General features: G+C 38.6%; 1 protein-coding gene across 1 annotated transcript; it reads right to left on the bottom strand.

Moving 5' to 3' along the window:
- Positions 1-10,628: 10,628 nt before the first annotated feature.
- On the bottom strand, positions 10,629-21,545 carry LOC145784442 (transcriptional adapter 2-beta-like). The gene is made up of 9 exons (XM_082596257.1): positions 21,261-21,545; positions 21,099-21,158; positions 19,534-19,777; positions 18,818-18,985; positions 18,187-18,328; positions 13,974-14,125; positions 13,584-13,688; positions 12,925-13,064; positions 10,629-12,448 (listed from the first exon to the last, which is right to left on the bottom strand). The coding sequence occupies exons 1-9, from the start codon at positions 21,363-21,365 to the stop codon at positions 12,332-12,334; spliced, it is 1,233 nt and encodes a 410-aa protein (XP_082452383.1). The 5' UTR covers positions 21,366-21,545; the 3' UTR covers positions 10,629-12,331.
- Between the last annotated feature and the right edge of the window lie 202 nt (positions 21,546-21,747).

The raw sequence follows: 21,747 nt of genomic DNA, 5'->3' as shown, positions 1-21,747 counted from the left end.
TAATGATTCATCGTAAACTCAGTAGTGTTGAAACTTGAATTTTGTCTTGATCCTTTACTAGCTTTCTTTGTTAAAACGCACCGAAAGTCCAGTTCGCGTGTGACCAGTAGGCAAAGGTGGGCATCCGCTACATTAAAAGTAGCGCACTACTTGCGCTAAAGTAGCGCGCGCTACTGCTTCCCGCTACCAATTAATATAAGTAGCGCGTTACCCGCTACCGCTACTCGGGTTAAAGTAGCGCGCGCTATCGCTACTTCTCCCGCTGCTTTTGTCTTAACTTAAAGCAAAACAAGAAGCACTTTGCGACATCAAAATAACCCTGAAAACGAAAGATATCATTCATTTACACTGCCCTTTCAAAGTCGTTATAGAAAACACGTTCTAGGTGAAATTTATTGTTAGGCATCTTTCAAAAACACGAGCAAATTTAAAATAGGAGTCGCTGAGTCCTGCCCGCTTTAGCTTTAACATGTCTTTTCCAACGGAAAAAATCTATCCACCTCAGCACTGAAAGGAACGGGTATGCTGTATTATATCAAGCAACGTTAGAAATAGGCATCAGGAAAGCTCGACTTGCTTATGTCTAAAAAAAAGACCTCCATAATCGACTTTCTCTCCTTAGGCTTGCCAACGTTTCATGCAATGGCATCAATATACCAAAAAGTTTATCCTCGGAATCGTGACTGGTGTTGGTGTCACTTTTGTCAGTATCAATGTGGCTTGATGTTTTCCGCAATCGTGGAATGATTTCAGCCTTGAATTTTTTACGCTTTGTTTCCATAAAAAAATCTCCAAAAACGAGTCATTTTTGTCACTTTGATTTGAAAAGTAGCGGGTGTCGGGAGTGCAACTGAAAGAAATGTAGCGCCTCTCCACTATCGCTACATTAGATAAAAGTAGCGCTGCTACTTCAGCCGCTGCGCCAACAAAAATGTAGCGGCACTACTGCTACTTCTACCAAAAAGTAGCGGCGCTACAAAAGTAGCGCACTGCTGCCCACCTCTGCTGTCAGTAGGCTTAGGCTATGTCGCGATTGACTAATGTTGGTACCATTACTTCTTGAGACTGATAGACCGCATCACTTAAGATTTTTAGTGAACAGGCGTAATGGTTGAACATTGATTAAAGGAAAGTATACTCCCGTAGCGGACAACGAGGGGAAACCTAGCCACATTCCCCCAGTATTGGCAACTAGTATGCTACACTTCAGTGGCGTACCGTGATCACTTTGACAGGGTGTTCAGTGACAGCAAAGCAACAGCGGGGGGTCTGGGGGCCTCCCCCAGAAAATTTTTAAAATTAACATTGAATTTGGTGCGTTCTGAGAGCATTTTCAGCACAAATTCTGAACATGAACAGAACTGACAAAAATAATGTTGTCGGAATGGAGAAGAATACAAAATAGATATTTATTTGACAGCGCCTATTGAATGAAAGACTTAATAATATCAAACATTAAGTTGCATTTCTAAAGTCACATACTTCAGTTCAGTTTTTATTTCCGACCATCAAAACGAACAATATTACTTGCCATAACACAGCAGGAGTCTGAAAAAACGCGAAAGTTAAAGCGTGCTCGAGATGGAAATGATTTACTTCATGCAAGGATTAGGCACGGTCGCAACACCTTGAGAAATGTACAAGCGAATTAAAAACAAACAGGTGAAAGTTAAAACAAAAAACAATAGCAACATAATTAATACGTGTTTCAGCAATAAGGTACAATACCAGTAACATACAAACACTCTAATTACAAAACGATTCGATGTGTTGTTTTAGAATGCTGCATCAATGATATTGGCTGTTGCCAGTGTTGGGCGCGATAACTCATTTTTCAGTTAAGCGATAACGATAATCGATAAACGAAAAATGCCCAAAGCAATAACGATAAACGATAAAATTATCGCCGATAATGTCCGATAACGAATTTTTTTTTCTTGATTAGCGCTGCCCCATCCCATGCAGCACGAACTGTTTTCATCAACATGACGAAAAATCGAACATGATATAGGCTACTGTAAAGGAACAAAACTTTTTGTAAGTTATGCATGAATAGAATCGCAACAGCGGCAGTGGGTATCGAATCTTCAACCTCTTGATCCAGAATCAAACCACTGAGGTAACCGGTAGGCACTTTAACATCACCCACTCGTCGAAGAGTGTCTGCTTTTCAATGTGAAATTGCTTTGTGTTTTAGTCACAATTTTCCTTATAAACTCCATTGATTGCAGTCATTAAGATCCTTCTTGCACTCAGTTCAGTTGCAGAAGAAAAAATCGTATTAGCAGAGGGTAGGAATCGAACCCACGAAATCGAAATTACTACTCCTCTGCCCTAACCATTAGGCAACGCTGGTCGTAGCGAAGCATTCAGTTAAATTTCTTTGTATCAAAATTTTTCGATCAGAATATCACGTGTCGAGTCACATGACTGAAATCAGCTGAATCGCGAGTACGCTTTTCGACAAGTGGGTAATGTTAAAGTGCCTACCGAGGTAACCGCCGTGCTTATAATTGTACCTTCAGATACCAGTTGGATGCTTTTATCAATTGAGTTACACTGCCACTTACGTGCAGTAGGCAAAATAATTAAATCAAATGAAAATACCATAAAAAATTCCAAACTTTGTATTTTGCTTTCTGCTTCAAAGGCTGTTTACAGCAAAGTCAGCAATAATTAAAAAAATTCCAAAACACGCAAAATCAAACGAAATTTATATCGGAACAACATTATCGGTTAACATTTTGGTTCTCTCTCACTGTGGGCAGGTGCCCCCCTCCCTATTTTTTTCGCTCTGGCGAGTGGCGAGAGCACTGAACTATAGGCCTACTGTATTGTTCTTGCATCTTTTCTCGACGGTTATACATAGCTTGTCTACTTCATGCTTACTGCATGGCTAATTTTCTTTAACTTTAAACAGGAACAACTTTTTAACTTGCTACGCCCCTAATCTAAGCCTATGCAATAAAATCCCACTCTCCAGAGTCTTGATCTTGAAAAGTGCGATAAAATGCACGATGCTGCAATCAGAGTTGCGCTTACATTTCAATTGTAAAATTCACTCACGATTGCTGATTGCAGCAAAACAACAAGAGAATTGTTGCATGCATTTTATTGCATTGCAATTTGCAACTCTAAAAATTATTGTGTTGTCAAGGCCGTCGCTGCAGGGGGCGTGCCCCCTCATCTGACAACGACCTGTGCACACACACTTTAGGCACTGAAGAAGAACTGGTTTCAATTTTAGTTTCATTAACTAGGTGGCTAGCAAAAATATTACTTTTCATGGTTTTTCCACTTGTGTGTTGATCCGAAATAAAATTTATTGGCGATTATCGGCGATAATCAAATATTGCCTTTGGCGATAACGATAAACGATAACTGAAAAAATAATTGAGCGATAACGAAAAGCGATAAAAAGTTATCGCCGATAATTATCGCCGGTAAATTATCGCCGATAATGCCCATCACTGGCTGTTGCCATAAGCTTCGTTGCAGATTCAGACAAGCTAGTCCTAATTTACTGGCACTTGGTGCATAAAAAACATTTTATCTTATCTTGTTTCCAACTCTGATCACGTCAAACTCCAATCCAACAAGCTAAAACTTGCTATTGCCTGGGATTCCCCCAATGACGCGCCAAGGTGTTCAGATCAGCGAGTGAACAGCCTGGCTGAACTAAAACCATTGCTGTTTTCTCTGCCTTGTGACGTCATTTTTCTTAATTGTTTATTTTAAATAACACTCGCCAAGCTGTCAGTGCACGGTAGCCACTTTAACAAGTCGAAATTCTGCCACTGAAATTGACTAGAATGAAACCGCCAACCAATCATAAGCTAAGGTTTAAGTGACGTAAAAAATGGCGAAAAGAAGATCATAGAAAGCAAATTAAGTAATGGATTTTTTGTCAGCTGGTTGGCTTAGGGGATAGGGTTAGGGCTAGAAAGTAGTCATTTCATTGACGCGTGTTCGATTCTCACCACTGCTATTGCTCTTTTTCTTCTGTAATTACCAAATAAAGTTCAAAACAAGCATTAACTCTCTGGATGAGTGCTAGAAGGGTCACAATTGAACGGTAGCCTCTTATAACGCGTTCTGATTGGTTGGCGGTTGCATTGTAGTCAATTTCAGTGGCAGAATTTCGACTTGTTAAAGTGGCTACCTCAGTGCACACCCAGCTTAAAGGTAATGACCGAAACAAATTAAAGGCAATGACCTCAAACGTTGGAGTATTAAAATTAGAAGGGGACGAGTTTTGCAATTGAAAAGAAAGCGATCAGCATGCAGCAAGATGTTAGAATATCATGAAAGTAAAGAACATCGACAACCGATGGAAATTTTCTTTTTTTCTGGATTTCTTGAGGTGTTTAGTGAACACCTTGAACACCCTAAATATACGCCACTGCTACACTTAGCCTATAGAAAACAGACAACACAGTGAGCTTCAACTTTGTTACAGCCTAATCAGACACTTCAATTCGGAACATTGTGAAAGGTTTGCTAAAAATCTATAGGCCAGTCAACAATCTCAAACAAATTACAAAATCAAATATACAAGTAGGCTACTGTAAAATGATGTTAGGATGTTTATAGGCTACTTCTAAAGGCATGCGCAAAAAGACGGTTTAAAAAAAGAAGTCTTAAAAAAGCGAAGTAAAGGCCTTCTTCGTCTAACTACTGTAGGCTACAGTGTTTTTTTTTTTTACTTACCGATTTCGAAAAGTGGTTCGTATTCATTATTTGGTAATAGCTGGTTGTCTTGAATGTCAAATTCGTTTGACAAAAAATCTTGACAGTAGGCATACTTTAAAAAAAGTAGGCATATAAACAAAGATTTCATCTTTTGAGCAAGATAGCCTACTTGTCAACACAAAATAAAACTTAATTTTCTACATGTTGAATCAAAGTTAAAACACAAAACAATGTCCGTAATAAAGTTTAGATAGCCTGCTCTACATTGTTTACTACAACGCTTTTCTTCTGTTATTACTTTCTTCGTTGGAAACATTATGTTTTCCTCCAAGGTAAGCATGCATCAGCTATTCCTCGAAGTCAATATAAGAGTGCACAATTTGTGATGATGAGGATTTGTGAAGGTGATGCATTGCTTGGTGACCTTTACAAACGTTTGGAAGATTTGGTAGACCATAGCCTATTCTTGATAAGGTATTACATGGGTAGCGAATATAGCATCGGCTACACTTGACGAGTTGTTACATATTTTCACCCTTCCCCCAATCGCCCCTTTTGACGTTTTTACTCCAATCAACGTTAAAAATGCTCACTTTGAGAACCACTGGTCTTGAGCAGGTCACGCCAGACGGCACAGACAATAGTAACACGTTAATATTTGTTTTTTTGGACATTTGTTATGTTATAACAATAATGCCTTCATCTGTAGTGCTGGTATAAATCTTATAAACATGCAATGCAATACCGTCGTGTCATGGCGTATCCTGCGCTATTGCAGAGTTACAAAATTAACTACCAACACACTATCATTTGTATATAAAGCAACAGACAAACCTAGAGTAGATTTAGGGCTGAGACATTGGCTCACGCGCTTCCCTCAATCTTAAGAAGAAGCATTGGATTTTTTTCTATACTTGAAACATTTTTCACTCATTTTTTCTGGCTAAACCGCACTCCATTAATCTTGTCAGCAGCATTTTTTAAATGATCAAAGGGGTAGAAGTTTAGTCGTGTGTGTCCCTCAAAAACTAAGAAAAATGCTACAATACGAAATGAAAACGTTGCCGCTCATTATACTACATACACGGTTTATCGTTTTCAGTGTTAGTAGGTGTATAAGTTGTAGTACTTTTTGTATATTTGTATAGGGGAAGGTAGAAACGCCACAGCCACAGTTTTAAAATTTCACTGCTTGATGAAAATAATAAAAAAACACTATAGACAAGAGTTTGTGATGAATGTGTTGTAAATCCTCGAAGAAAAGTACCAAGCAATTATAACTCTCTCTCTCTGCCTAAAATAGCAAGCAGTAGGCCTAATACCTCTACCTTTCATAACAGATTTTAAATGCGTAAATAAACTGATGATATGAGTGCTTACAAAATCCCACTTCTTTTAAGATCAAGCAGCGATGGTTTGACTCTCGAGGTGTACGTTTGAGAAACGAGCTTCAATGGCAGCTTTTTATTCAGCGACAGCTTGTGGACGGATATATCGCAGACGACCAAACTTTAATAAGCGGAAACTTCACTTTGTCAAACTTAGTGATTGGATTTTTTGTCAGTCCGAAGATAAAGAATCAATCCCACAACCCAACAACCAATCAAATCATTAGAACCTTCCCCAAATTAACGGGTAAAGACTGCTTACAACTTTGTCAAAAATAAGTCAAGAACATTTTTCTGTCTCCATCAAAAATACTTTAAAATCTTCAATGCTGAAATTTCAAGCTAACCTTATAACCCTAACTTCTACAAACATCTATTTTTGGTTTGATAAATGAGTCAAATAGGCTACAAACTGGAGAGATAATCATAATTGAAGCACAACTGAAGCTATTTAAAATGCGGCTAACACAAAAGCAGTTTTGTCAACAGTTTTGGAGGGGGAAGCCCCTCGTCTGCCCTGTCAACAATTAGGCCTATTGCTTTTTCACAACTCAATTTTTGTATTGTTCATCTTCTTTTGCAATTATTGATTTGTTGGAAGCATGGTGCTACCAAAAACCTTTTATTAAGACGTCTGCTACCAGACAAAGCTTCTTTCTAGTTTTGTTGAACCAAGGCATTGTTTTTCTCTTACATGGTTTTACCAATACAACAACAGTGCCTGGCTGAAAAGACGACTAACTTGCATTGTAGTGCTTTCATTTATATTGTTGCTGTATACGAAAATTTCATAACGACCACCAACATACATTAGTTATCTTTTTTTTTGCTACCAGCCTACCAAATGGTGAGAGCCTTGGTTCGACGTTCGAAAGGGCGCCGGTTCGACACCGCTCAAGAGCATGTGGCTGTGTCTTTGGCAAGACAAAGGCATGCAGTCAATTGCGGATTGGTGTCATTTCGACTTCGGCCTTGATTCTTTCGTGATTATGAGCAGCAAGCTGCTCTAGAGAGAAATGCCTACGACCCCTCTAAGGGCTATGGCGCACTGAACAGAACATCCTTTCTTTGAGCCAAAAGACCTTATTCATTTGAGATGGTTTTTGTTTCACTTAACAGTTACTTATTTTGTTAACTATTTTAGCAAAGAAAGATTAAAGATTCCTATTTTGTACTTGCATGAAAACTGAACTGGAAATAAAATGACTTAGAACTATTGTAATTCATGAAAACAATTTTCACAACCTCTTAGCACAACTAAACAAATTTAAATTTATGCATGCAAACATTGAATCTGCACGTAATAAGAGCAATTTTAATAGCTGTGTAAAAGTGATTTGAGCTTCTTCGTGTAATCGACATGACCATTGGCCATGCTGTCTTTTCTTATTTTAGATTAGGCCAACCAGAGCAAGTGCCAACTAACATCTTATCTGCGAAGTCATAAGAAGATGGTGAAATCCCAGCTCAAGTTTTATGTATGATTAAACGTTAAATGTAGAGATGGTAACTTTTTTCTGATTAATGAGTCTACCATGAAAATATGTTGCAATCGTTTGTATCAGCACGAAAAAGTAATTACTGGAGTGCGTTTCTACATTTCTAAACAAGATATAATTAATTTCAAAATGGGAATTTCTGAGGATGAAGTAGATATTAGCATACAATTACAGAGATTGGTTTCGCAATTGTTGCAAATTGGCTATGCCATGCCTTTTGAGAGATCTGGAAGCGCAGAAAGCGGTGACATGCATCTTGCATACTACAAGGTATAGGCTACTATAGCGGAAGACCGGGGTCAAAGAGACAGACCTAAAAAAATTTACAGAAAGACTTCTTTCTTCAACAAATTAATCATGCTTGATTAGCTGTGACCTCCCTTATGAACTATATAGTTCTGTCTTTTATCTTTCTACCTTTTTCTAGACCTCTGATAAGTTATGGCAAGTGATAGGCTACCAAGGCCTACAACCTGTAAGCTATTTGTTTTTTTTTTACTTTGATGGTCGGAAATAAAATGTGAACTGAAGTATGCGAAACAGCAAGGATTAAGCTTGCACAGAAAGCTTCCCAGTTTAAGAATTAAGATTCCTGCAAACCGTAACTTTGAGATATTTGGTATTTAAAAATTTGAAACAACCATCAAAGCCAAATAAAGTAAAATCGAACTCAAAGATGTTTGTAAAACTGCACGTTCAATGCCCTGTCACTGCCTATCACAATTTAATCTCTCTTTCCTTTATCTAACTTGTGTTTGCCTTTTGGTAGTCTCGTTTTTCCCGCTGTATGGCAACAAAAATAAAATGACCATCCATCCTTCGTGATCCCATTAGGCGACAGTAATTTCATAGCATTTTATTTTTATTACTGAATTTTTCAAAGTTTTGCTTTGTGACACTAAAATTGCACTTTCAAGTAAACCACATCAACTTTGACTTAAATTTGCAACAATATTTGTTGAAGAGTGAGGATAGAGCCATCAAGTTGATGGTACGGTAATAGAATGTTTTTGTAAGATTATAGGCCTATCTATAAAGCCTAGCAGAGTTATAGCCTATGTGGGCTAACCTAAATGGCCAACGCATAAAAACAAAATTTGACTTTTGCATAAGAAAGGGATTTCTTGCAATCTGAACTGCCTTGCTTAACATTTTGCTGGCATCACTATATACAGTACAACTTCACAAGATTAATGAAACAAGACCTAATATGAATAGTTTTGTAGACGAATTGACTCACAAAAGAACCCAACTTGAAATCGTGAAAGGCTAGCCTACAGTCTGTATCGCATTTTGTAGCGGTGAAAAAGTAAAAAAAATAAAAAACAATTAGCCTACTAGTCCTACCAGACTGAAAATTATTTCGGAATAAGGATTACAATGTTTTCTTAGTTTTTGAAGGGCACATGAGATTTCACTCCTTAAATTCATTGCTAAAACCCTGCGTGGCCAATGCTAATGGAGTAGCCTACTAGGATTAGACTAATGAAATGGGCTTGAGCAAGAGAAAAAAATTTGGAAAAAGGAAACAAAAATTACATGTTTTCGATTATTCTCGGAACACATAACAAAGTCCCCCTCCTTGGATCCGTTAGTGGCGATTGCAAAGTAATGTCTGCGGTAAACTATGTGGCACGAAACAGCTTAATCCGCTTTCGGGATTTTGCTCTAATGCAGTACCACAAACCTAAGTTGTTTCTGGTAGAACACAAGGGTCGACTTGCCTTCGCTGAGCAACCCAACATCGGAAGCTCCCACTCTCGCATGTAAGGCAACGTCGACCAACGGGTGTGAGGACTAGTCACCCTCCCCCGCAAAGAAGTACCAAGTTGCAGTGATAATATGGTGGCCTATTATTTAAATGTGACGGCAGTAAACTTAAATGTGAAGAGATGTTTGAAGGACTTATCGAGAAGCTTCGACAAACTCTAATAAATCCACGGACTCGTGTTGGGAAATACTGACGTAGCCTACAGCACGATTAGTACAACGCCACTATCATTAAAGTGTTGAAAAACATGGTTTTAGATCACCTTGGAGCATGAATTTTGGAAGCTTTATCAATTTTCAGCAGAACATGGCAGTGCCGTAGCCCCGTGGTTACGCGCCAGGCTCAAGATCACACGGTGCTGGTTCGACTCTCGGGATGTGCGCTTGAGCAACGCATTCAGGGCTGCTCTCCATTCAGCGGCACCTAGTGAATGGAATAATTCCCCGGCAGCAACACTTCAACAATCGGAAACTTCACTCTGTCAATTTCGGTAACCGGCCCTGCGTCAAGAGCCTCTACAAGTATGCGAAACTACCAGGAATAACCAATCAAGCCTTTGTCAGTCCGAGGATAAAGATTTAAAACCAACCAACCAGTGGAATCGAAAGGGTTTTGGCATGTTCGAGTCGTTGAAAAAGGCCGACTCGGACTTTACGCAAAGTGACGAAGAAAAATTGCAACAGTCGTTGCCAAACTAATATCTATAATTGTATGCTAATATATAGTTTATTAATAGAAACACACTACAGAAATTACTTTTTCGTGTTTAATGCAAACGATTGCAACATATTTAGGATTCATCAATCAAAAGTTTGGCATGTCCGCATTCAACGTCTAATAAGTGATAACATAAAAATTATGTTGAAATTTTTGTTTGTAATTGAGCTGGTTCCACCATCTTCATACGACTTCGCAGTATCAGCCAACGGTAGACACTTGGTTAACTGAATTGTGCCGAAACACTTGAGCCACTTGTCAAAGCCAGCTGCTGCATTAACACGATTGAATAAGGTAACCTGTCTACTTGTCTGGTTAAGATTTTTAGAATTCTGAGCATAGGAATGGGCTGCCTGCTTTTTATATCGTTTTTTTTTTCTGCATTCTAGTGATTTCAAGATAATGTACTTTGAAATTTAGCAAACTAGCTGTCTTGCTAAAAATTGAGAGCAGCGCATAAAAACGATCAGTAGCCTACGTCCTATAGCGGTGTACATAAACACACGCTATAAGTATAAGGCTGTTGCTTTCAACACACAATAGGCCTAACCAGATGCCAACCTATGTGGAAGAAACAAGTTTATTAAAAACGAAATTGAAACATTGCACAAACACTTAAGTGAACACATCGCCATATTCGCACTCTTCAACGTCGCAAGACAGTGAAAAAACGCATAGCAGACGTAAAAGTATTAACTAGAAGGGTTTCTGTCACCAGAGAAAATAACCAATAAATAAAGAAATTTCTTCAAAAAAGATGGACAAGAATTGCGGTCGTACACTCGTACCCCTCAGTCAAAAGCGGTTTGGGAAATATTAGCAGAGTTTTTTTTTAGAAACTACTATACAATCAATATTCACATTCCACATACAAGGATATCTTTGTCGAATTTAACCGACTTTATAAAACGGAAAACTTACTAATTTCCCATTGATAAAGATCTACAGTAAACACAGATTGCCGCGTCACAGAGTTGCAGCAGAGCGAACACATAGAAAATAGCTCTTAAACTGCCCAGCCATAACAAATACAAAATCGGAGAACCGTGCCGATAACCATCGGATAACTGTAGTTAGGATGAAAATATGAACTGATGGACAAATGAACGTAGGGTTAGAGCGTGAACGTCGCTATAATAGCATCTGGAGCGGAAACCAAACGATAGGCCTAATCTTGTACGGCAAACAGAATTGTCATATTTAACGCTAAATTTTAGCGTTTTTTAATGCGTTTAGCAGGCTACTATGACTTTGGCATTTTGATGTTTTTGGCGCCTTTTCAATTTTTTTCAGCATTGTTAATAGTTTACAAAATTCCGTTTTATCAATGGGCAGTAGACTATTTACAAAACATCAGGTTTGAAAAGGCAACTTTTCCCTAGTCTTGGTGCTTTTCATGGTGTATTTTGGGCTGATTTTGTCAACAACATGATTATTACCATAGCCTAAGGCAGTGGTTTTCAACCAGGGTTCCGCGGAACCCTAAGGTTCCGCCAGCAAGTCTAGGGGTTCCGCAAGTTTACATACCGAGAGTAAACATTACATATCCCGAGAGTCGAACCAGCAACATTAGTCTTGTATTTGCTACGCTTTAACACGTTCGCTGCGATCCCGAATTTTCGTTGTTTTCTTTTGGTGCGATTTCCTTTAACTTTCTGCTTTCCCGCCAAATTTCGTTGACATGTTTTCTTCGCTTCAAGGAGTTCTTATTAATCAAAGGATGTTTTTTGCATAAGGCAATTAAATTATTGAACAGGGGTTTCTCGAACTTTTAGAATGTTTCATTGGGTTCCATTCCACCAAAAAGGTTGAAAACCACTGATTTAACCAGAGGTGTTGCGACCGTGCCATATTTTAATCTGAAAATGGATTTAAAAAATGCTAAGTTTCTAAAATTTGGCGTTAAAACCGCCAACATGGCAATCCTGTTAGGCCTAGTGTTTGGCTTCCAGTCCAGATGCTATTATAGCGACGTTTACGGTAAGAGGTTCAACCAGATGTCTGTAAACAAACTGTAAACAAAAGTGGATAACAAAAGTGGATACGAAGAATGGCTTCATTGTGCTCCTACTTCTAAATACTTATCTTCAACCAGCAGGCAATTAGCCCCGATGTTATGAAAAACGTGAAGTGATTGCCCCATCTCTTTTTGAAACAGTTGCGTTGGCTCTAATATTTTATATTCGCTTTTTCTCCAAACTTTGATGTGTAAAAACACATTTTTGAATATAACACAGCGCAATTCCTTCAATGTAACAAAGCGATCAAGAAACCCACTGGTTTTCTTTTAAGAAATTCAAGATTCGTTTGCGCTGAGACTTTTCTACACAAGCAGAGTAGCGTGGTTTGCTCTGTCCGCTTTGCTGCTTCATGATCGAATCCTGCAAACAAAAAATAGTTCAGTTTGTTTTTCTTTCTCACTATCACAACAAAAACAATATACGCGAAACATGGCAGAGGTCCAGAAAAAGGTAGAAGCGACAAAACGAAAACGTTTTGATACCGAAACAGATAATTCAGTTTAAAACTTGGCACGGTCGCAACACCTCAATGTAAGTCAATTTATATCATAGCGTGTGTATTCAACCGTACTGTTACATAATGTAACAGTAAGGTTGAATACACACGCTATGATATAAATTGATCAACATTCTAGGAATTGGAATTCGCTGCTGTTGTCATTTTACTGAACGCAGTAGTACAAGAAAAGGTCTAATTGCACGATTTTTTGTTGAAAACGTTTTTGATTTATAATTTTGATTGATTTGAAAGTAATTATTAGCACATACTGGCAACAACCTACACTCAGTGACAACATAAGGTTGGTGAACCTCATCTACTGTTGTAGAAACCCCACCTTGACTATAAGGACTTTGGCAGTCATGTACTTTGAAGGTGTAATCTTCATGTTGAAGCACAGTGTTCGCTCACCATTGCCAAGCAGACTATGTTCTGGCTGGCGCCGAGGGTCAATCGGTTTCGTCGCGTTTTCGGCATCTGTTAATTTTAGTCATAGCATAAGGTTTCATATCTTACACTACGGCGAGGAAAAGTGATATTGCTGGGAAAATGAAACTTTGTATGTTTGAACATTACAAGTAGAGTCCTAGAAAAACTTTGGCGTTCCAAAAGTCAGCTCTTGGAGAGCAATTCTGAAATGCGTTGCTCAAGCGCGCACCCCGAGAGTCGAACTAGCCTCGCTTGATCTTGAGGTTTCTTTGTTCATCAAGTCGGGCGTTCAACCGACCAAGCTACCGATGCAGACTTTGATTGTTCAAATATGCAGCCGAGCACAATCATATACTGTATCAAGGAACAAATCAGTTCACATTTACATTGATTCAACGTATGCACACATTGAACCATTGTTGAGACATATTAAAACATAATTTATACGTGGTCATACGTAAATAGTATTTTCCACAAATATAGTAGTTTGATAAGCACAAGTCCAGAATAACTAACAAACCGTAATGCAAAAGGTTTATATTGAATCAATGAAAAGTTCTAGTGTACCTCCAACGCTGTGAAGCCTATCTGGACCAATCGATGATTCTTTGCTTTCGCTTGAGTGTTTCTTTCTCTCTCTCCTGTAGAGCGCCGAGTCAAACGCCCCACAGCCTGAAAAACATTTTAAACATTATATTTTCGTTGCTGCAACTCAATTTTAAAACGCTCCTTCTATAGTATTGCGTGGCATTGGTGGTGGTTGGAGGAAGTTAGGGATGGTATCCCAGGATTTTTAGGTTGGTCCTGAAATCTCATCCCTAGCAGGGAGCATACGAGAAAAAACAAATGAAACATCATCTTAAAATGGTCAAAATTGTATAAGTGGATTCTAAAGCGACCATTCCGAAACTGTGCCACAAATGTTCATGTTACAGCATATTATACCTATGAACTTACCTTCCAGTTTGGTAACCCCGTACTTTCTGTAGGTCTTTAACCTGGTTATTTTTCTCTTCAACTGCCGTTCCTTGACTAAACCGTCGATAAGTTGGTCAAACTGTTCTCTCTTCATGAATTGAGAGCAGGATCGTAACTTCAGTCTCGCTTCTCTGTGGTGATAAAAATGCAATATAGAAGGCGTGATAGATTGAAGATAGTAATGTACCGTAACGCACTCCTTTGAAATGTTTTATAATAAACAGATGAGTTTATTTAAACTTGGACAATTTGCCATGCTCTTTCAAATATCCGCGCGGTTTTTAAAAGAAACATTTCGATATAGGCGGGTCAATATATGAAAAATATGGGGGTAACCCCAAAAAAATTTATACAAAAGGTTTTTTTGTTCCAAGTGTATGATTAGGTTGTACTATACCCCAGAAAAAAAGTCTACAAAAATCTGACCCCGGGAAAGTGGTCAATTTACATAATTTGAAAATGGTGACCCCCCAAATTTTTCAATGTACACAAATTTTTTTTTTTAGTTCAATTAACACACTATAAATGTATTAAACACATATAAACATGGTATCTATGCACCAAATGAACATATCAGAAACCGTCTGTGATGTCATTATGATGTCATGGAAGACATAGGCGTCGATTTTTTAACATTTAAGAAAAAATCTGAGGGGGCAAGATGATAAAAAGTGTGAAATATGTACCCAAATTTGAACAGTTCCATAAAATTACACTGTCAAAGCTACAAAAAAGAACAGAAAAGCAGGGTGGCTGCCCCCCAAACAATTTCTACTGGGGGGCGCGCCCCCCTGCCTCCCGGGAATCGACGCCTATGATGGAAGAGTATATGCACTAAACGTCAGAGAATGTCAGAGATGAAGTACCATTTTTCAAGTTATGATTGTTACATACTAGTAGTCATCACAATTATCATCGGTACTGTCTGTGTCGTCTTGATCCAATGGAAGGACATTGTTTGGGTTTTCACAGGACACAAGTTGGCATTGTCCACAAGGGTCAGGTCTGATGGACATTCTCGAAACTGTTTATGGGGACAATGCAGTAAAGCATATGATGGGTGGCAAAGCTGTGCAGAAAGCTTTGCGGGGCCACCTCTTGATAGAAAAATGCTTGAATGGGATGCTGGTCTCTGAAATGATGGATAGTGATCCCGAGTTAGCTGGTTCAGTGATGTCGTGTGAGGACATGTACACCTTGTTGATAGAAGAAAAGACCACATTGGAAACAGTAGCTACTTTGGAGACAAATGCTAAACTTCAGCAAGCACTTGACAAGAAGAAACTTGGCTTGTTTGATAAATCCAGGACAAGTAAGCTTTGGATTTCTTACATGAACATGGTCAAATGTACACGAATGCTGCTGATGGCAGATCGAATTGGTTCCTGGGATAGACATCTTAGTGCTGTTGCCGAGTGCTTACCAATACTTGCTGCTGCAGGGCACCACAACTACTTGAAATCAGCATACTTGTACTTGCAAAACAGGCAAAACTTCAAAATGAAGGACTCTGCTGTCTTCAAGAAATTTAAGGATGGATTACATGTCATCAGGCGAACCGACAAAGTCTGGGCTGGCCTTGGTTCGGACCTTGTAATTGAACAGACATTGATGAGATCGCTAAAGACAACCGGTGGCTTGACAAGGGGTAGTGGAATGAGCGAGGAGCAGCGAGCCTTGTGGGTGTTATCCTCACCAGCTTGTTCAGAGTACAATCATGCGATGGAGGACTTCAACAAGCGTAGCATTTACAACGAGTGCACAGCATAAGGAAATGAGTGGGGCAAGGATGAAGAGAGATCAGGCCGACCTCGCGAAAATCAAAGAAAAGCTCCAATCATTCAGTCCATTTTGTGCGGATCCAACGCTGAGGAACATCATCACTGGAGTGATTGCGAAAGATGGCGTAAATGTTGATGACTATCGAACAGTCGGGAGGAAAATCTTAGAAAAAATGGAGGGTCAGCCAGTTTTTACATATGCAAGTAAACGGAAGGACAAAGTGAAAACTTTACGTGATTCATGTTGCATCAAAGTTTCCCAAGATAGATCCATCGATCCCGCCCTACTTTTTCAGAGACTTTTGGTCATATCGAATGCAGGTGACTTTTCTCTAGAGGAGGTTCTAGAATACGAACTGAGCCCATTCCCACCTGCCCTGTTTGAGACAAGCAACATTATGAGGAAGCCAGAGGAAACACAGCTTGCTAAAGCAATCGATGAGTACGCAAGCAGCTTATCTGATGAGGCTGTTACCAACGAAGTACCACAGACCGAGAAGTATGTCCTTGATGGTGGTTACCTCATGCATCGCGTACAATGGACGAAGGGAAGCACATACGGCGCCATTGGGGATGGCTATGTCGACTTTACCCTACGCAATTACGGGATGGCGACAGTCGTTTTCGACGGTTATCGTGATCAACCATCAGTGAAGGACTGCACCCACCAACGCCGTCAGCAGAAAAATCATCCAAAAGTGAGCTTCACTCCAGCAACAGTCTTCACTGGAAACAAGGAGGAATTCCTGTCACAGGGCTGCAATAAGCAAGGGCTGATCAACATGATAAGCAACAAACTGCAAGTGAAAGGCTCTACAGTTATAAACGCTGAAGGAGATGCCGACTATGATATTGTTCAGGCAACTATTGCAGCTTCTGAATACCACACTACAACCCTGGTTGGAGAAGACACAGATCTCTTGATCCTTCTCCTCTATCATATGGACAGTCGGAAGAAGACAATGTATTTTCGTTTGGACAAGAGGTCAAAAGATCAAAGGGTGTACAATATTAATACCCTAAAGGAATGTCTCGGACAACAGCTATGTTCTCAGTTACTCTTCATCCATGCGTTTACAGGATGCGATACCACCTCACGAATCTTCAAAATAGGGAAGAGAACACTCTTTCAGAAAGCCACCAAAGGCGAAAAAGAGCTAGAATCCTTGGCACTTGCATTTACACAACCTGGCCAGAGGGTGGATGCTATTGAAGAGTATGGCAAACAGTTAATGGTTCTACTCTATGCTGGAAAGCAAAGCGGCATCTTTGCGACATTCTGTGTTGAAAAAGAAAGTAGTTTCAGTGTCATCCTTCGTTGCGCCAGCCCGACTCCCACCAACTGCATCTTCTACAATATTCCATTTCCTGCGTGCTGATCGATCGATCTGATCTGTCTGATCTGTTTGATCTGATCTGAATCGATCTGATCTGATCGATTGCACGATCGCTTGCACAACACGGCGATGTACATGTAGAAGGTACGGATTTCCGTGTACCTCTGCTTGTGGACAATGCCAACTTGTGTCCTGTGAAAACCCAAACAATGTCCTTCCATTGGATCAAGACGACACAGACAGTACCGATGATAATTGTGACGACTACTAGTATGTAACAATCATAACTTGAAAAATGGTACTTCATCTCTGACATTCTCTGACGTTTAGTGCATATACTCTTCCATCATAAGCGTCGATTCCCGGGAGGCAGGGGGGCGCGCCCCCCAGTAGAAATTGTTTGGGGGGGCAGCCACCCTGCTTTTCTGTTCTTTTTTGTAGCTTTGACAGTGTAATTTTATGGAACTGTTCAAATTTGGGTACATATTTCACACTTTTTATCATCTTGCCTCCTCAAATTTTTTCTTAAATGTTAAAAAATCGACGCCTATGTCTTCCATGACATCATAATGACATCACAGACGGTTTCTGATATGTTTATTTGGTGCATAGATACCATGTTTATATGTGTTTAATACATTTATAGTGTGTTAATTGAACTAAAAAAAAATTTGTGTACATTGAAAAATTTGGGGGGTCACCATTTTCAAATTATGTAAATTGACCACTTTCCCGGGGTCAGATTTTTGTAGACTTTTTTTTTGGGGTATAGTACAACCTAATCATACACTTAGAACAAAAAAACCTTTTGTATAAATTTTTTTGGGGTCAAACCTTATATTGACCCGCCTAATAGATATATAGATGTTTATCGATGAATGGCATGCAGGTACGAATGAGATTATTAGTCGCGAACAACAAGTCAAAAACTAACAATTAAACAATTAGCATGCGTACCGGTATTTGCATAAATTAGTCGCCAGAAAGTTCTCATTTAATATCGGAAATTTTTTTGAAATCTGGAAACTTTGCACAAGCACACTAAAATGCCATAACCTGCTGTGATGATCTCACCTTTCATACTTCGAAACGTGAACAGATTTTTTGTCCTTATTGAAAAACTTTTCGACTAATTTGTATTCTCTGGTGATGTCTTTCCGTCGTTGGCGCTCATTCAATCGTGCATGGTAGATGCCAACCTTGGCAAGTTTTAAACCTGGTAGGAAATATGCAAGTTACCAACCTGATACATCACGATCAGTGGTCACTCAACGATGTTCAGTTATGTTTTGTCACTATCTTCAGTCGAGAATGTCTGCATTGTTTATATAATTTCCAAAAAATAAAATACGGTAAAAAATTCTATTACTAGGTAAGGTCACACTGGAGGTTGTTCACCAGACAAGATGCAATAAGCTGCGTGGCCCAGCAACAAATGACAAAACAATTTTTTAAACAAAACGTTACTTTCAAGTACAATTGTGTTACAATATATGATAGTCATTTCAAGCGTTGAAATATATGGCTATTTTTCAGTGTTCTTTATATTTTAAGAAGCAAACACAATGAGCTAAAGTTTCCTAAACTTTACAATAAGTGCATGCTTCGCATTCGTGAAGATGGCACAATGAATGAATAAAAGTTGTTTCTAGAGTACGTATGAAGCCAACATTGAAATTTGGAGGTGAGTTCAACTATCACTTGCCTTTGTCGAGTTCATTGTCTTCTTGGTTCATGAACAAGGAGCTGACGACAGATTCTGCATCATTATCAAACTCTTGCTCGAAGTCATCTCTGTTTGGCATGTACGCAAGCTCTTCCCGTTGTTCCTTGGTGATGTTGACTTGAGGAAGAGGAACAGAAAACACTGATTCTATCAAAGACAAATTTACAGTAAAGTCAAGTTATAAATAATCCAGTTACGCAGAAATAATGAGTAGCTCATTCAATCTACAAACTAAGAAACTTTATAAATGTGGCAAAGTTATTTATCAAACTAAATCACTTCCACCATAGCCACAGCAAGGATGTTGACTTTCTTGAGATGTTACAGAGTGGATGTAAAAGAATGACCACCACATTGATCCAAAGTATAAATGTAAGAAAATAAAATTTCATCAATCTACAGATAAAACAGCATTTGCAACAACCTCCATTAGGACCATTAGCATTCAAAGCTAAAATGGGACCAAGGCAAAAGCTATTTTTTACACAAGAAACATGCACAGGATTTGAAAGCATGCAAGAAATGACAATAATTGAACTGTCAAAGGTTTAAACAGTGATTTAAAAAGAACAGGATACCAGACAATAGTTACACAAAGCTGGTTTGTTTTAATATTAATCTTTTATTATGAAAAATATTCTCGGATACCGGTATGTTAAAAAAAACTAATCACACTAAGTACCGTAGTGCTATACCATGTATAGGGGGAGTGTGATCAGTCATCCTGTTAGGAATTTCAGCTGGAACAGTCACTCTTCCAAGATAACCTTCTATGTAGAGTGCATTGTAATGGTCTTCCACTGCTTTTGCTGATTTGGTTGGAATGTTTGAAGCAACTTCATCCCAGTTACCAAGTCCGTGTTGTTCGACACTCTCTAGTAGAGTTTGTTCTTCTTCGGCACTCCAAGCGACATCAAATAATGCAAAAGTTCCATTATCCTAATCAGAAAGGAAATAGTGTCGAAAATTGAAAACCTTGTCAGTAAAAAATGAAGTTTCACTGTGTAATCAGGTTCAGAAGATTCATTTGATTGTTTTGATTTAACGCAATCAACATGATAAAAACTACAACTTTTGAAATAAAGTTGTGTAGCCTAATGTGCTTTGTCAGCTGCATAGTCAAGTGAAATGAACGTCTATGCGACGTTTTTAAGGTCGTGGATTCAACAACTCCAGAGCACACAACTGTGTCTCGATAAAGGCACTTAGTAGGCTAGCACTTGTCAGTTTTCAGTTATACCAGCACTCTCCATCCCTCCTGGAGCAGACCTCTCAAGAAAGGCATGGGTTACATTGAACAGGATCAGATGTGACGTTGGCTGCACTGGAGCTAATCTGTTTAGGTGGGGATTGCATAATATGCCGATATGTGTTTGCGGAGCGGTAGAACAAACAATGCAACACATAGCCTACTGCACGAATGTTCCATCTTACGGCCCTCAAGTGGAATCATTGGTATTCGACAACTGGACCCAACTACCGTATCTTGGCTGCACGAGGAGACATTGCCAATCTAAGCTACTACAAGTCAAACGAGAGAACAGAACAGACAGGCTAGCAAGCCAAAATAATGGGAGCAAATGACTCAAAGGCTATGTCCACTTGCTGCTTCCTGTTGTATTGCATCTGTGATCACAGTGTACTGTATGTTGTCACAATGGGCACAAATAAAAACTTGATTAGAAATGATTATTATAGTAGTCTTAGTAGGCTACATCAAAAAAGACTTACCGGTACTCATCAGTTTTACCACAAATACAGGGTGACCCAAAAAGATTCGTACCCATGAAAATCTCAATTATGACTTTGATTGAAAAGCTATTTATTTCAAATTACAACCTTACATTATTCAGTTTATGGAAGACCATTGACCACAGTTTTAGCTTTTTCTGTCAATTTTTAGTCAATTTATGGCTTTCCCAAGATGTGTTCCAAATGTGAAAAAATCGAATAAAATATGGGTACGAATCTTTTTGGGTCACCCTGTATTTAACATATATATAATGTAACAAAACAGCTTGTTTGATCAGCCAATTTTTTAACCTACTAACACATCATAAATAATTTGAATAGTATTTTCTGATTATTATTGTACAAAGCTAGATGAATAAAAGATGAAAACAACACAGTTTACACAAAAAGTTGTATTTATTATACAGCATATACACACAAGTGAATACTGTGCAAACAGATAACAATTTCTCATTTAAATAAGATTTTCACAGAAGAACTTATATTCAATATTAAACTACAAACTCACTATTATTCTGTATCTGTGGGTTTTCAAATGCCGTTGCAATTCAATTCCCGATGAGAAACACTACAAAAATTATTGTAAACTCTTGGTAAAATAGAAATGGAAAAGCATAAACAGCAACAAACGAAACAAATGTTAATTTGAAGCTACACACATGTCACATACCTTCAAGCACAGCTCAATATTGTCACAATCTGTACATTTGATATACAATGAAGATATCTCAACTCCACAACTGATGCAAAATATTTTTGCGCGCTTGTCAAACATCGCAGTATAATATAGCCTACAATTATACAACCTATTTCAAAAATCATAAGCAATATATATTACAAGTAAATATGGGTTAGGAACGTTGTAAATAATGTGAACATAAAGGTAAAACTTTGTTGCATGGTGCACAGATAACAATCTAGGCTTGATGAAACGCCAAACTATTGAAAAATTCTACACACCCTCACAAACCTACAGTAGGCTATATTATGAACATTTGAAGAATCTTTAAAACAAAAAGTTGGGAGCTGGTATACAAGTAACTCATGACAAAGAGGAATTGACCAAAACATGTGGATTGAAGTGTGTGAACAGTAAAGCAAAGGTAAAGTAGTTTCACCCTATATTAGGGGTAGGGGGTAGAGGCCCTTTTTATGGG

The sequence above is a fragment of the Aplidium turbinatum genome, chromosome 15, assembly GCF_918807975.1.
Source record: "Aplidium turbinatum chromosome 15, kaAplTurb1.1, whole genome shotgun sequence".
NCBI lineage: Eukaryota > Metazoa > Chordata > Ascidiacea > Aplousobranchia > Polyclinidae > Aplidium > Aplidium turbinatum.
The sequence above is the reverse complement of the archived record's forward strand: the minus strand, read 5'-3'. Positions and strand labels throughout refer to the sequence as shown.

Coding starts and splice junctions, on each gene's coding strand:
- LOC145784442 (XM_082596257.1), bottom strand. CDS start 21,365: ATGTTTGACAAGCGCGCAAAAATATTTTGCATCAGTTGTGGAGTTGAG. Junction 18,329..18,817: donor AGACAATGAACTCGACAAAG/GCAAGTGATAGT, acceptor ATTTCCTACCAG/GTTTAAAACTTGCCAAGGTT. Junction 14,126..18,186: donor CACGTTTCGAAGTATGAAAG/GTGAGATCATCA, acceptor TTATCACCACAG/AGAAGCGAGACTGAAGTTAC.